The sequence below is a fragment of the Anguilla rostrata genome, chromosome 4, assembly GCF_018555375.3.
Source record: "Anguilla rostrata isolate EN2019 chromosome 4, ASM1855537v3, whole genome shotgun sequence".
Lineage (NCBI taxonomy): Eukaryota > Metazoa > Chordata > Actinopteri > Anguilliformes > Anguillidae > Anguilla > Anguilla rostrata.
The window spans coordinates 29328986-29345312 of NC_057936.1; the positions used below are offsets into that span (position 1 = coordinate 29328986).

A 16327-nucleotide genomic window follows, 5' to 3' on the forward strand; every position below is an offset into this window, starting at 1 on the left:
CCAACCAGGTCAAAGCACAGGCCTCTAGGAAGTGATTTCATCAGTAGAGAGATGTCAGGTTGATTGTTTTTTTAACTTTCCTGTTGTGTTCTGATTGTAACTTCCTCTCTGGTGTGGGTGGATGTGGGTGTCATCCTCCATACCCCCACCCTTCCCCCACCGCAGGAAAATGTCACTAACATTCTCACAAGGCTGACTGCTTCAGTGACCATCATGGACAGGGAAACCTATTACTCAGAAAATGTTGACCAGCTCTTCGGTCTGTACACCAACACCCATCGACAGCGGTACTCTATTGACATCCATGTTGACCCACAACCACAGCAAGAGAACATCTATAGCAAGATGTTCTCATAGCAAGCCACCCTTAGAATTGTAAATCTACAAAGCTCATTTTTCTCCACCCATTCCTGTCATCCATGTGTATTAATCGCCTGTGTCTTTTCAGTACTGAACTTTCATTCCATCCTGTTCATTCTATATTTGGTCAAGCCTACAAGTTTTTTGTTTTCACAGTTTCTTGAAACAGTCACAACAACAGTTTAGTCTGGAAAAAAGAATACTGGTAACTCAATTCAACGGTGAAATCTCAGAATGTGAAGCTTTTAGTCCACACTTTTTAGTGTAAAGTAACCAAATTCTCAGATGGGGCAGGTAGGATATGACAGCACCGCTGCTGCTCTCTTCCTTTCTTGGTGATAGATTAGTTGAGCCCAGAGTCCGGCAGGGCCGTGGATGTGATGCGACATCCACAGGAAATAACATCAGTCTGGTGTCTAATGAGGATATTAACTGAGGTGATGGCACATTCATGGCTGCCTCTGACAGCCAGACTCGTTTTCAGAACAAAAGACAACATATTTTCATTCAAAGAGAACACAGTTTGAAAACAATAAGCCATACTGATGTGCTCCAAAAGAGGTAAGCAGAAGCACGCTTTTCCGCATGGAAACCATTTTGCATTGGAGGTTTGCGAGGCCAAGAACTTTGCTCTCCCATCAAAATGTCCCCTGACATACTGCAGTAATACCCTTTTATTGTCCGTAAATAAATTCTGTTCACAAGTTGCCCTTCTAGCAATTCCTACAGAAGTCACCAACCTGTTTTCCATGAATGCTTCATATCACATAAATCCAGCTCATTAACACTGATATGATTATAAGTGGCAAACAATTAATGCAGCCGTGAAACTTTCATTATGTACTTGAAAAAAATCAAAAATGAATAAATAAATAACCTCCACTGTGAACTTTGCTAATACGATTATATTGACCACAATGAAGGCACGCTTAAGTAATGCTAACTGGTCAAGCACTCTGTTAATGCATGTACTGCATTATAAAAAAACATGAGCAGTTCCATATCCCAGACAGGGTCTGTGTAGTGGAAGATTTTGTGGAGATATTGGCGGGTGGATGGGGATAAAGACGAGAAATGCCCCAGAGCTGATGTGCCGGCCTACTGGAGCACCGTTTAACTGCTGTCAACCGCAGGTCAGAGGAGCGATGCGGGGGCCAGAAACCACAGGCAAAGCCCCTCGGCATGTCCTCTCCTCTGAGGTCTTCAGCTGCCGTACCTCCGGGCTAAAACGGCCGCTAACGCGCTCTGACCGCGGAGGCCGCGACCCGTCGAGCCGCGTGGGGGAGAGCGACAGCGCTGCGCGGGCACGAGGTCAGCCAGACGCGGGCCGCGGGACAGCGGGGGCCGCGCTCGGCTCCGCGGGTGAGTAACAGGCCTCGCGGGGAAGCGGGAAAATCCTGCCGCCGACGGCACCGCCGGACAGGATGCGCAACAGCACACGGGCAAAACAGGAAGCCCGGCGGCTCGCCTCGCGATTGACACGCTGGCTCGCGAGTGACGGCCTGGGACGGACCCAGACGCCCGGCCCCTGTCAAGCCCCCGCGCCGGGGGGGGACGGGGCCGGGGGGGGCTGTGGCCCCAGAGGGGCCGGCATCGCGTGTAACGGCACGGCGAGCGGAGGTGCTGCGCCGTGTCTCCCTGCTCTTCCGGTGCACGGTGCAGGAGCAGGCTTTGGCAGCGCACCAACGCCGCGCTGGTCCCAGGGCACCGCGTGAGCACATCTCCCTCACTGCAGAGGAAACGGAGCTGAGCCAGGACAGCACCCGCAGCCCGAGGATACAGCAGCCCGGCCGACTGCTAATGAGTTTTCACTTTAAACATGTCACTTACTGCAAGGCCTCTGCTAAAATACCGTTAGTCGACTGAAAAATGTGGCTATCTGTTCATAACTCTGCTTGCAGATGGCAACCCTTTTAATAAAAGAGAAAAATACTTTTACATATGCAGATAGAGTAAAAGTTGTAAAAATACATATTTTTACAATTACAGATATATCAGAATTGGCAGCATTCATATCCAGCATATGAGAACTGCTCATGTTCCTTGCAATGTATTTAGTATTAAAGTTTGATTTGCAAGAAGGCGGAAAGTTCATTAATTCCATCCACCAACTGTATTAAATCCCCATTTTTATATTTCAAATTGAGTAACTGCTCTAGAATAAGCACTGCACATTCATTCTTGGCACAAAAAATTAAAAAGCGCAATTTCTGTAGTTTCATGTGTTTACCAATTATAATATCAAACATTCAACTATAATATAAATATAAATATTTTTCAACACATTCAAAAGTACTTAGAACACACTATAAATTCAGTGTGTTGTAACAGTTTTTGTATTCCGAAAATTCATATTGAATATTGGTCTGGATGAGGGTGCCTGCTCGGTAAATGAGCACTAAAAATGCTGCATTCATCAAACGAGGCAGGATAAAAATCGAAGGACATGCAGAATGAAATAAACACCTAAATTCATCTGTATGAAATTCGCGTAGTAAACCCCCGGATCAATGTCTACATATTTCAGTATTGGATGTCGATGTGTTGAAACAGCATCAGACGGGTACAGTAAAAGCATTCGGCCCGAGAGGCGCCCACACCATTTTGAAAATGTTCACAACCGCTATCCTGGCTTCAGGGTTCTGGGTCTGACACCGCCGCGCACGGGGGGGGGAGTGAATGCCATTCGGCCGTTCCAGACGGGACGACTCGTTCAAGGAGGCAGGCAATCAGCGCTCGGCCACGCCTCCTGCCCCTGGGACCCTCGGACAGGCTCAGCCCACGCTGTGACCCTGACCGCCGAAAAAAAAAAAAAAGAAAGGCCTTCGCAAGGCGCACTGGTTCAATTGATTCACACCTTCGGGAATCTGTTCATTTCCACATCCCTCCCACTGCCTGTGCGTAAATTTAATTATGTATACTTTAGTGTTACATTTCGCTCGGTGTCATTCGAAACCTCCCGGCGCTCCGAGTCGTATATTTTACAAAGATGACGCGGACCACCCAACCGAAGAAAAAAAATCTTGGCGGTGAAGTCAGCAGCAATCATGTAATCAGGTAACGAGTTGACAGTAACTGTTAAACACTGCGAGGAACACAGTGCTGGACTGTGCAGCGAGGACTAATAAGTGAAGGACATGAATTAATGCTCTTAATTTGGTGTCCACTAGAGGGCTCATGCCTTTGAGGTCATGACTGGATTTCTTTCAGCTTTTTAAATTTTTTTTTACTTGTTTCGCTTCGAGCAGCAAAAGTGATTTGTTATGATAACGCATCGTGTCACGGCTGTCGTAATTTTTAACGTGCAGGAAACCAAGGAAACATTCTCACTGAAGCCTCCTATTGAAACACTGGAGTTAAAATTAGCCATCACGACGAAGCCCTTCCAGCTGAGCAGTCTGGTTTCAGCTGAAGGGGGACCGTGAATCAGCTGTTTTCTGCATCCTTCGCTCAAATCAGCGCCGCGCGTTGTCCCAAACTCAAAGCCATATTCCGGCACCGCACCTTGGCCTCACTCGATCCCCTTCCTTTAGGACCAACGCTGACTTCCGCCGTTCCAGCGGCAGCTTAGGCAGCGGGCGACCCTGGTGGCTGCCAGGGCTCTGAAGTGTGAGCTAGCACTTACCCACGATCACCTGGGAACCAAGAAATGGCTCACGGGGGGATGAGAAGCCTTTTCTCTGAGACGTCAAACGCAAACTCATGTCAATCCCACTACCACCCAGAGCCCTCGGAGAGGCAGTTAAGATGTGAGCTCCGACAGGCCTACCAGTGGGAGGGGGGCAGGGCGGGGGGGGGGGGGGTGGTAGGGGGGGTGGCCTGTGACTGTTACCTCATCAAGAGTGGCAGGGCTGGGACCCTCATCCTCCTGACTTCCACTAGCACTGGGGATTGACAGCTGCCCTGTGGGAAAACACACAACACACACAATCAAGCAAGGTTCCTTTAACCAGCACTAACACAAACTTACCACCTCTTTTACTCTTTTCCACCAATTATGAATGCCACAATCATACTTGTAGGTCTGTACGAACATTCCAATATTCTCCCTCAGTTATTTGGGGGGCCAGATAAGGGTGCATGATAAGTGTGGATGGGCAGCAGCATAGCAAAATGGGTAAGGAGCTGGTCTTGCAACCTAAAGGTTACAAAGGTCACAGGTTTGATTCTTGGGTTAGACACTTCCGTTGCACCTTTGAGTAATGTTCTGCATTTCTTCTGTATATATCCAGCTGTTTAAATGGATGAAAAGTAAATATAAGTTGCTCGGGATTGTGTATATATATACACACATGAACAGGTGACAAATTAAAGGTGTTGGGCCACCTCAAGCCTCCAGATCAGCTTTCTCTGGAACTCTACCATTCCTAGGCATTCAACTGGGTTGAGATCTGGTGACTGTGAAGGCCATAGCATATGATTCACATCATTTTCATACTCATCAAACTATTCAGTGACTCCTCGTGCCCTGTGGATGGGGACATTGTCATCCTGGAAGAGACCACTCCCATCAGGATAGAAATGTTTCATCATAGGATAAAGGTGATCACTCAGAATAACTTTGTATTGATTTGCAGTGACCCTGCCCTCCAAGTGTACAAGTAGACCCAAACCATGCCAGGAAAATACAGTATAACAGAGCCACCGAACACACGTAGTAGTAATAGAACATAAGTAACATACATCGTGAATTAAACAATTATGTCCTACACCACAGTCCAAAACCAGAGCATGACACAAGGCTACAGTTCCTGAAGGCGGTGAGATTCAATTGCATTTTGCGTCAAGTCTGAGCTCCCAAGGCTGACTCTGAGTCTCAGATCTGTTACAGTGTCTCTCCAAATTCAAAGCCTGAGCAAACGTTTTTTTCGACCGACCGCTTCAATTCGCCTCGGCACGCCAGACGCAGGAAAGAATCCAACGGTGGAAGTCCGGCAGGATCAGAAGGAGCGCAAAGGTTACCGGCAGAAACAATGCGCCGCTCTGCTAGCAGCGAACCTGCAGCCGGTTCTGTGCCAGGAAACCCTTGCCTCGTGGCACTTGGGCACAGGGTGACGGGAAAACCTCTGCAGGTGCGGACACGATCGCCGTCACTGCCTTCCCCGCCAGCCTGTCCTGGCTCTCACGGCGGCTGGCGCCCCGAGTCGGGGTTCATTTCTCACAGGAGAAGACGGGCCGGGGCTAGCCGCCGCTCGTTCCGCGCGCTCGCCGTAAAGAAAGGCTCCCCATCAGAAACGTCTTCATCTGTCTCTGTCTCATCTGCATGGGAGGCCCTTAGCGTGGAGGAGAAAGGTCAGCGCATTCAAGGAGTCCATCTATCTGCACTGTCAGGCCTCTCCACGGCAGAGAGGAGAGAATGACACCCTCCGCTCCCTCCGAGGAGGCGCCAGCCCTGCCTTCTTTCAGGCGAATGACTGAAAACCTTCTTTGACGCACGGCGATCCAGCAAAATCGGCGGGCTGCCAACGCGCGCAGGACGTTGGCACAGGTTAAAGAGGCGAACGCTCATTAGCGAGGACGAGCGCTTCCTGTTTGTCCATATTTCGCATTTCCCCATTGCGAGGCATGATCACACGGCGTGCTTTTCTGTTGGCGAAACGGGACAATGGCCCGACAATGGACATAAAAGACAACCTGTTGAGGATGAAACGGTGGACGGTAATGTAAACAGCTTTTAATAGCATCAAACCAGTCGCATGGCTTGTTTTAGGCCATCTGTCTGTTCCATTGTGTTCGCTCCGACTTCGACTGGCCATGGGTGACGGTTGATATATGTATACTACAAAGAGCCTGGACTGGGTCTGGGGATTTCTGCACAATTCTGAAGCATTTTCTTCTCCTTAGGTATTTTTTCTTTTTTTGTACGTGTACGTGTGTGTGTGTGTGTGTGTGTGTGTGTGTGCGTGTGCGCACGCACGTGGTGGAATATTCCGTCAGATCACAGCACAGTCATATCCTTAGTGGCATGTTGCCAGTGTTCTTAGGCATTTATATCAAAGGGAAATTGGGCTCTTTTCTGTTTGATAGGCTTGCTAAACTCTGCCAAGCTTCTCGAAGGCAACATGGAGCCCACTGGCTGAGCAAAGAGGTTGTTGAACGGAAACAAAATAAGCGTTAAAATTCTTAGAATGCCTCACTCCAAAATGCTTTACAGTACCACCCTTATTTCATCTTTCAATTTAACGTGCCATCATATCATTATGCTTGTCAATTAATTTGCAAATAATCCAATTACAGCCTTCATCAGACTGAAATAAAGTTTATCATATAAGTGTATAAAGGGTAAATTCCATTCTGTGAAATTTTGTGGGCTTTTTTCTGTCATCTTGTTATATGAACCATATTAAATATAACCCTCATTTCACAAAGGAAAGTAATTTATCCATTAGAATAGGTATCATTATTTTTCTTTCTGTTCAATAACATGAATCTGAGAGACACAGTCATAGGGGATGTACAGGCCACATTCAGACAGTTACATCACCAAATTGAATAGCGAGGACACCATACACACGTTTAGCGCCTCAAAGAAAAACTAATTACCAAAGGACATGAAGCTTAATCATCTGCACTTTATACATCTTATTTGACTCACTTTCAAAGTCCAGACAGCCAAGGGTTTAGCAAAGACTGTCCAAATAATAAAATAGTATTCATTTGAACCAGTATATGAAATGAAACATATCAGATGCCCTCAACCATATGTAAAATTTAGACAGCTATATTTTTTGTTCAAAGCTGTGCCATTTTGGGATTCAATCCAAAGCTCTAACCCTCTCACTCTGTACTCCCTATGATGCATTAAACACTACTGTGCAAAATACTGCGCAGTACTATTTTCCTTAAATTTAAAGCCTATGATACGATGGTGGTAATTAGGTCATTCCTGTACACATGGGAACACATTTTCTAGGCTATATGTAAATAAGGTGAACTAATCATTAAATGTGACTGGCTTGCCCCCTACCCTACTCAGGTGTTGGATTAATTAGCCAAAATGTTTAAGAAATGTTTTTTTGAGCTAGCCATTTCTTGTCAGTCTCTACTGTGTGACTACAATTTATGTCAGCAAATGCATTCGCGTACAGTAAACCTTGCAAGGTGTGATAATAAAGGAACACCACAATGAGAAGTATCAAGTGTTGTCAGGAAGTTATTACTTTTGTGCCAGAATGTTCCGGGCTCTCCTGGCCTCCTACTCCCTCCCCGCGGTTTGAGTGAAGCCAGGCCCACCAGGATAATCACGGCCTAATAAGAGCGTATATTGAAAGCAGCAGTTCTGGGGCCACATCCTTTTCCCTGCTCTTTTCGGTCCCAGAAAAATGTTTGCACATGGCCGCATATGATCTCAATAATTTCAATATATCAATTGACAGTTTTGAGGAAAAGAAAAGCAAGACCCCTCCAACTCACGAGTGTATTTGATTTGGAAGTGCCCGGGTAACGTGCGCAGGTATCTGCTAGTTTGCGCCTCAGTAGAGTAGTGTGTTCTGTCCTAGCCGTGCAGGCGGCAGGGAAAGTGATCCAAGGGAGGAATTATACAAATACATGAACAGAGCTCGCCTTTTCGCCTCCCCAACGGCATGTCTGAAGAATAACTAACACTGAGGAGCTTGGATATCCACACATATTTCACTCAGAGCTTATTTAAAAAATATATATATATATTCTGAGCTGTTCCGCAGGTTACAGAGCTTTCAGGCAAGCCATATGATTATGGCGAATTAGACCCAAATTGAGATGTGTAGACTTTGTCACGGTGAGGTCCTGTCCCAGTTTCGTTCAATTGTATGCAGGGGCGCGCGGTGCATATGCAAACACCCCTCTTACTTTTTTCATGTGTTGTTTTTTTTTTTTTTTGCTGATGAAGTCGTAAGCCTCGCTCCTCTCCAGTGTCCTATTTGCCATGCAAGGCGGAGGGACCTGAGACGCAGATGTGTAAACGGGGCCCGTTCTAATGATCTCCCACACCTGAGCATCTGCTGCGCTTTTAATTAACACTCCAAGGAGGTTCGTCAGGAGTAATCAAAAGCATTGTCACTTATAAAGCCACGGCCCCAAAAATAAATAAATAAATAAATAAAAATCAATATTTTTCATCAGCGAAAGGTAGGGCCCGGTTATAAGCGGACCATTTAATTGCCTCACTCCAATAAACAAAAAAATGGCACTTTTTAATGACTTGATTCGGCGGGATCAATACCCGGGCATGCATTTTTATCAAACAGCAACATGTGGTGAGGTGCTCAGAGTCATTTCCATGCAGAACCCAACATTCCTCTTCTTTTTCATTTCGTCAGGAGCAGGCAATAGGTTTTGCAGCCTGTGCAGAGGGCTGATTTATGGACGGGGGCTGACCTCTGAGGCCGTAACACAGTGATGGGTGACTGGTTCTCAACGGTAAGCTACTGGCACTTGACAAAGTGCCTGAAGCAGAATGAATTTACTTCTCTTTTCCTCAATCATCAACAGGCACTGCCCTGACCCCCATCCTGACTGCTATAACAAGATCTCCCATCTCGGGGCTGAAAAATTTACTGTCACATCTACTTTTCAATGAGCTCAAGTGAGCACTTCTTTCACCTTCAGTAGAGCAGGGCTTGCTAAGTGTTGGTCACACGGAGCCCACGCAGACAGGGGGTGCCCAGGACACGGGGCACACTGACGCCGCAGACAACTTTGGCTTTTATCACGAGTCAATCTTCCTAATCTTATTATATACAGGCCGTTTTTTTCCCAGGTATTTGGCAGACCTATCTGTGTTTGCCTTCATCAACTTGATGACAGTGCCTTGAGGCGAGTTAAATTTAATAACCCTGTTTTTTTACTGCCAATAAATCTCCATGCGCACTCAAATTTAACCTTCCTCTCCTCTGTATGGTGACCACAGCAATTGAAATTCGCACGGCAATGTCATAACGGAATTTCTACCCTTCATACATAAATGTAAAAATACCAACACGTGCCGCATTCATGCAATGTTTTCGAGCGATCGTATTGTTTCACCCTGTTTCACACTTTTGCTGAATAAGAATTTAGCTTGATCATTCAACTTCACTCATAACTTGCCATGCAGTATTTGGTCAAGCCTGGATTATTTCTAGAAAAACGAAAGCATGCAGCCACAATAATAAAAATTATTATTTTTTAAATGACCTTGATTGAAAAAACCTTACGTATAGTCTAAAATGCATCTGCAACATAGAGCCGGATGTCGGATCAAATACGACACCGTAAGTTATAATTGAGAATAAAAAAGCCATTAACAGGCATTCAATAAGCCACTCTAAAATTGATCAAGCTATAAAAGCGCTTCCCCGGGGATGTGGCGGAACATGGCAATGGTCTTGAAGGCAGGAATAAGAGAGCCGAGAGCTCGGGGCTCCGATACAGTAGCCGCCCTCCCCGCCACGCTGAACACAATCACCAACACATTCAGCCGCTCCTCCCTCTCCATTTGCTTGCATTATTTTCCCCTGCCAAACCGCACCGTAAACACAGGGCACTTACGTTGATTCTGATCAAATAAAAACCGCAAGAGCTTATCCGCTTTTAGCTTTCTAAGCAGCCAGAGCAGGAAGCGGGAGATGTTGGGGGGGGGGGGGGAATTTGACAAACACAAATTTTTAGGGGCATGCGGCATCTAAACCGCCGCCACTTCTCTGGACGGGGGAAAACTCTCAAGTCGCACATACAGTACGGGCAGCGCAAGATTTATCGTTTGATAGTTTATCCTGACTATTTTTTTTTCTTTTTTTAAGTTTCCTCCACAAAAAAAAAGAAAGAAAAAAGAAAAAAGAAAGAAAAAATTTCCAAGCGTGCTTCTTTAACTTTCAATTCTCCAAAGCATCCCTGCTTCACAGCCCCGGGCTATTGCCTTTCTCAATCTGTCCCTGGAGACGCAGGAGTTATTACCCCTGTCGATTGAGGAGAAAGGGATGTTATTCCCTTGTCACCCAGAGCCGGCCCGCCATCCTCCCTGGCCTGATCTATGGCCCCCCGCCGGAGAGGAGCGCCTGACGCGCCATTGGTTTAGAGTCCTGTCGGGTCCCGCTACCTGCGCCCCAGACGCCTGCGGAGTGACACGGGGCGCGTGTGAGAGAGGGGTCCGGCCCGGCGGGGCGACCGACGGCAGATTGATGGGCCTGATTACGCCGGAACAGGGTTAAATGTTAGCGACCTAGAGCAAAAGTTTACCTGAGACAAAAGAGCGCCATCCTCCTTCAGTCACTTAGTGTCAGGCTCTTCAGGCTCGCTCTCCACAAAGGCTGTATAATATGACACTGTAGTCTTGTGTGGCACTGGATGCACTATGGCCTACACGTATAGGATTTTAGTGCTGTAAATGCACAAATGCTATTTATACAACTGCATACATGAAAAAATATGTAAACCAAAATGTGAGCGTAATAACACTATATGATACCGTAATAAAGAACATAATACTATTAGTTATATTCTATTTGCTTGGTATTTATTTATTTATTTGTATCTGTACTGAGTATATGGGATCCAATCAGCCACTAAAGTATGAAACGATTATCCACATCTTACCTGATAATAAAATGAAAACATCTGAGATGATAAAATTCAAGTAAGGTAATTCTAAGACTTTGCTTTCCTACATTTCATGTATATTTCGATAGACTGAAGCATGAGACTTACAATATATATTTATGTAAATGGTCCTCAGGCACAGTATACTGCCAGGTGAGTGAAAGGTTTTGCTAACCCTTAGTCTATACTTCTGAAAGGCTTTCAACTTTTATTTTGATGCAATTTCTTTATTTTATTTATGCTGTATAACAGTTTCTCAAAAAATGCTTGCAGGTTCAGAATTCATAAAGCATGGGGGAAAATCCAGGGAGTATAGCACCTCCTCATCATGTTCTGAGACCTGACACATCAGGTTTTATTCAAATCATGATGAAGTCATAAAATTCTCCAAGTGTATAGCTTTTATGACAATCAATTCAGTTACTCAGTAATGTTGCCATTATTGATTAATGCATTTGTAGCAAAACAAATGACAGCACAGTATCATTATAAAGATGGATTATTATAAAGAATTAAGTTAAAACGCCATCCTGATTACCCAAGGAGAAATGCTTGAAAAATATCTGAAGATTAACTGGCTAGCTAGTGTTTGCTAATGCTTATGTGGTAACAATGATCGTATTTCCTGAACTAACACTGAAAATTTACAGTTTATCCAACTGATGTTATATTGTCAAACACACCCAAATCACCCAGATATCACCAAATTGCCTATGTTGCATATTCAAATGTGTATTGCTGCGATATGTGTATGTACACAGCTGTTAAATATAGCCACTTTTCCTCATACTCATACTTTTTTTCAAACTGGCCCACATTCCCAACACCTATTGAGGTGAGTAAAAAAAACAGGGTTTGCTTTCGGTAGCATGGTGTTAAAATGACAAATGCATCAAAAGACTTCCACTGAGTCAACAGAATTAAGAACACTTGATACTTGATACACCACAAACACACTAATACGGCCTATTGAAGAACCCTTGGTCCAACCACTCCAAGCATTTATAGTAGGTGTCTCTGCCCAGTTCACCATGAAGAGTTTTGAGGTTTAAGGAAGAAGTGGCATGAATTATAAAAACGACAAAAACATGAAAACACTTAAGGGACCCTTGGTCCAACTACTCCAAGCATTTATAGTAGGTGTCTCTGCCCAGTTCACCATGAAGAGTTTTGAGGTTTAAGGTAGAAGTGGCACAAATTAAAAGAACGACAGAAATAAGAAAGCCAAAGAAATGCCCCTCGATGCCACCACAGAACTGAAATATGCCATACTCTGGTTCCAAAACCTGCTTCCTCCCTGACAGCCATCGGGAAGCACTCTCAAGTCTATAAATACAGCACAGTCCACATATACATGCAAGTAGAGGGTGCAGGCAACCACAAAGCTTTCAAGTCAAGTCTAGTGATAGTTTTAGAAACACGGCATGTGCTGAGCGCAATGCAATGCGATATCTATTCACAGTTACGCAAGACTTGTTTAGAAAATTAAATTAGATCAAGAGACAACGGCAGTGTTTAACATGTTTGGTCTGGCCGGGTGTTGCCAGGGACCAGAGCCATGGCCAGCGGATTGCACAAACCCACAGCACAGTCCACATCTGATGAACATGCCAAATATGAGACGACTGAGTAAACACCGTCAAGTTATCGATATAAGTAGAAAAAAAGAGTTTGGCTAAATGCACTGGGTGTAGCCTTTGGCGTGGAGCAAAGAAACATGTCACACACATCTTGATAAATATGTAGATATAAATATGAAGAATTAGCATGCCAAATCTGAACCAGATACAGCAATGCAATTAAACAATATGAACAAATTGTGGTTTGCCACCATACTGGGTGTGGCCCAGGATCGGTAGTGATAACAGTTCAGACACACATGATGTGCCAAATGGGAAACTAATGATGATGAATACAGACAAACTTACTGACATAATGCCAAGATTGGCTACTATCAGGCATTTCTGTCACTAATACCAGAAGGAATAAAAATCAGGCCATAAAGGAAAAATAAATAGAATCAAAACAATAGGCTTTCAGTCATTCTATAGTTAAAAGTTAAGGCTTTACTATCATGGTCTTCAGGGGACTGTGTCTGGCTGGGTACTGTACAGTACGTGTCTGTTGCCCACATTAATGTTAGCCAGGAACATCATGTTACCACTAAAGCTGAATCGAAACCGAGAGTCTGCAATCTGCAATTGCATTTCTTCAGTCTAACTGCAAAGAGGTTTGTCCTTAACTCTGAACAACATTCACATTTCAATTCCTATAGACACTCATACCAAATTATGAGCTTGACAGTCATCAAATGGAAGAAAGAATGTTTAGCCTTTCAATGAACAAAAGCCCCCCGTGGAGGAAACGTGCCCAGTTTAATAAATCTGCATCTGAAGTTCGAAGTGAGCTAAACTTGCATCTGTGCAGTTAGTATATCCTCATGACAAGCTATTGAAACAAATTTATATTAAATATGCTGTCTATTGTACAGACGTTAGATACCCACAGGGCGCAAGCCCATTTATTTGACATCTGTCAGGAATTAGCAGAAAGGGGGGGGGGGAATGCTGCAGAGTCTAGACAGCATCCAGAAGGCTAGAACGTGGTCATGTCATCTTTCACAAAGCTGTCTTGGGCTCCTGGGCTTCAGGCATTCAAATCAAATTTGATTTTGAGCAGGACATGCTGTACCTCACACCATCAGCGATATCCATCAGAACGCGTCGGAGAGCGCAGGATCTCTGGCACGTACAGACTGCATATCCATCTGCTCGTGAGTGCACTTCCAGAGGTGGATCTTTAGTTACTTACAGACATCGGCAGTGACACAGCCTGGCCACAGGACCACATGAATAAGTAAGTAAGTAAATAAATAAATAAATAAATAAATAAACAAAAGTGGGGAGACAACACGGGGAGGCTATCCATCATGTATCCCATTACCAGAAAGCCAGAGCCATCTGTATAATTCAGTCAGCATTCTAAGCAGATAAAAATTCCACTTTTTGCTTCAATTTGTTATATCTGACAACTTGCCATGCTCTACTTTTGAATTATAAATAGGTTTTAAAAAATAAAAATAAAAAACAATACATGTTTGTCCAAGCGTATGTAGAATACATGATTGCAGGCAAACGTACAGTAACAAACTCGAGGAGAACAACATGCACTCCTGTGCACTTGACTGAAGAAGGAGAAGCTTTTATGGACCACTGAAACCAAAACACTTGATGCACATTAACCATTACATGCCATGCAATTTTCTGTCAGGCATACTAAAAAACAGCATTTCAGTACACCAATCAGTCTGATGGATCCTGAGTTATATAGAACAAAATACAAGACTTAAAATCTCAGACAATGGGCGTAACTCAGCTACAAATCGTTTCCATTCTTCCCTGCCTTCCTGGCAAGACGATATGCGCTACTCAGCAAGAGAAAGAAGAGAGCGACAGGAATGTAAATAAAAAATCTAACCAATTACACATTTTCTGGCTGTTTATTTGAGTATTTACACTGTCAGCTATAATCACATGACACACCCCTGATTGGCTGCCACACATTCACTAAACAATGCAACTATACAACAGATCTTTATACAACTCTGAAGGCCATGTCCATTTCTTTGTTATTCGGGGTGAAAAATAAATAAATACAAGCAAAGCACAAATTTCTGCAAATCTAGAAAAAGGAGACAAAATATGTTTTGTACCGGCTGAATTTGCGATGAAATTCTGTCCGACTTGTATTTGGCCAGATGTGCAATTACACCACACTTCAAGCGTACATCTCTCACCACGCAGCTTCGCTTGTCTCCGTCTCCATTTTCACTATAATAATTGAAAGTGTATGAATGCACAGCTAATGAAATCATTAAACATTTGAAATTCAGTTCACAGTTCAGTTCAGTTCACTTTATTTGTCCTAAGCAGGGAAATTATGATTTCAGTAAGAGACAGCTAATAGAAGCAAAGGGGCAACATAGCTCAGGAGGTAAGAGCGCTTGTCTGGCAGTCAGAGGGTTGCCGGTTCGATCCCCCGCCCTGGGCATGTCGAAGTGTCCCTGAGCAAGACACCTAACCCCTAATTGCTCTGGTGAATGCGAGACATCAATTGTAAAGCGCTTTGGATAAAAGCGCTATATAAATGCAGTCCATTTACCATTTACCAAATAAATAAACCAACATTACAACAAAACATTACTAAAAAAGGTGTTGAAAATAGAGTGCAATCAGTAAATTAAATTAGCAGACTGGTCAGTGCTAAATTAACTAATTTGTGGTAATGTCTAATTTTTTTTTCTAATAAGAACCACACTTTTATGAGTGCATTAGTTAGAAAGTCTGTGGTTCAACCCATGTTTCTACACTGTCTCTACACTGTGTAAACAGACCATCTCCCAGAACTGAGAATGAGGCAGTTCTGCTCATACAGCGCCAATACCACCAGGCTACACAAAGACCTGACACAAGTTTTAATAAAAAGTAGAAATAGTCCACCTTCATTAAATTGTTGAGAAGTGTTAAAATTACTTCTTCTGGTTACTTCCATAAATGGTTTAAATGAAAATTAAAAATTTTGACTCAAACTAAATTATGAAGAAATTATTTAAAACAATGGTTTAGCTGCCACATCATCCCTACATTCCTGTGCTTGGCATTGGCCTGCTGCACCTGGACCTACAAAGACAAGCTGGAGAACCCTGAATGTAGCGATATTAGCATAAGCTAGTGTCACTCAGACACAGTATTCATTGTTGCACATTTCCAGACAAAAGTATCTACAGTATAGTTCTAATGATGTCTGCTCATCACACTGATACTGTTCTAAGACACAGAACCACAATAGAGCAGGAGCATATCAGATATTATTTAAACAAACAGAACACATTACAAGGCAATTCTGACAAATGACTGAAAAATATATTCAACAATCGTCAAGCAGCCTGCTGTAACTAAGAGATAATTATATTTCATAAAATGAGTGCGGAGGTGATGTAAGAATCTCCCTCGGGTGTCTGTGCAGAACTCACACAGCGTGCGAGTGACTCATGGTAAACATGCGTGACAACTGCTCGCGGAGGAAAATGACTCTTCCAGTGGGAGAAACCTGGGGTGTAATCCACAGTCACAAGCCAGATAGCAAAGCCAAATTTATTTAGGCGTACTGACCTCTCAAATACCGTCAACACAGGGGAACATCTGTTAAAATTCTGACAAAGAAGGGAAGTCAGATGCCAGGATAGGCACACATTCTACATTTCCATTAGGAATCCAGCACAAAGGACAGGTCTATTTTAATTATTTTACATTTTTTTAAATGTCAGGCCTTTTAACTATGCCTCTTGGAAAGTTTGTACCAAATATTTTTTAGAGGGATATTTATAATTTCTTTCTTTCTTTCTTTCTGC

General features: G+C 43.8%; 1 protein-coding gene across 1 annotated transcript in view; it reads right to left on the bottom strand.

The window, feature by feature from the left end:
• Positions 1-1563: 1563 nt before the first annotated feature.
• The window catches only part of LOC135254104 (adhesion G-protein coupled receptor D2), a 60790-nt gene continuing 46026 nt past the window's right edge, over positions 1564-16327 (bottom strand). The window contains exons 24-26 of the mRNA XM_064334057.1: positions 4130-4263; positions 3865-3962; positions 1564-2089 (exon numbers count right to left, since the gene is read on the bottom strand). Coding sequence (XP_064190127.1) covers positions 1564-2089; positions 3865-3962; positions 4130-4263 — 758 coding nt within the window. The remainder of the gene's footprint in view (positions 2090-3864; positions 3963-4129; positions 4264-16327) is intronic.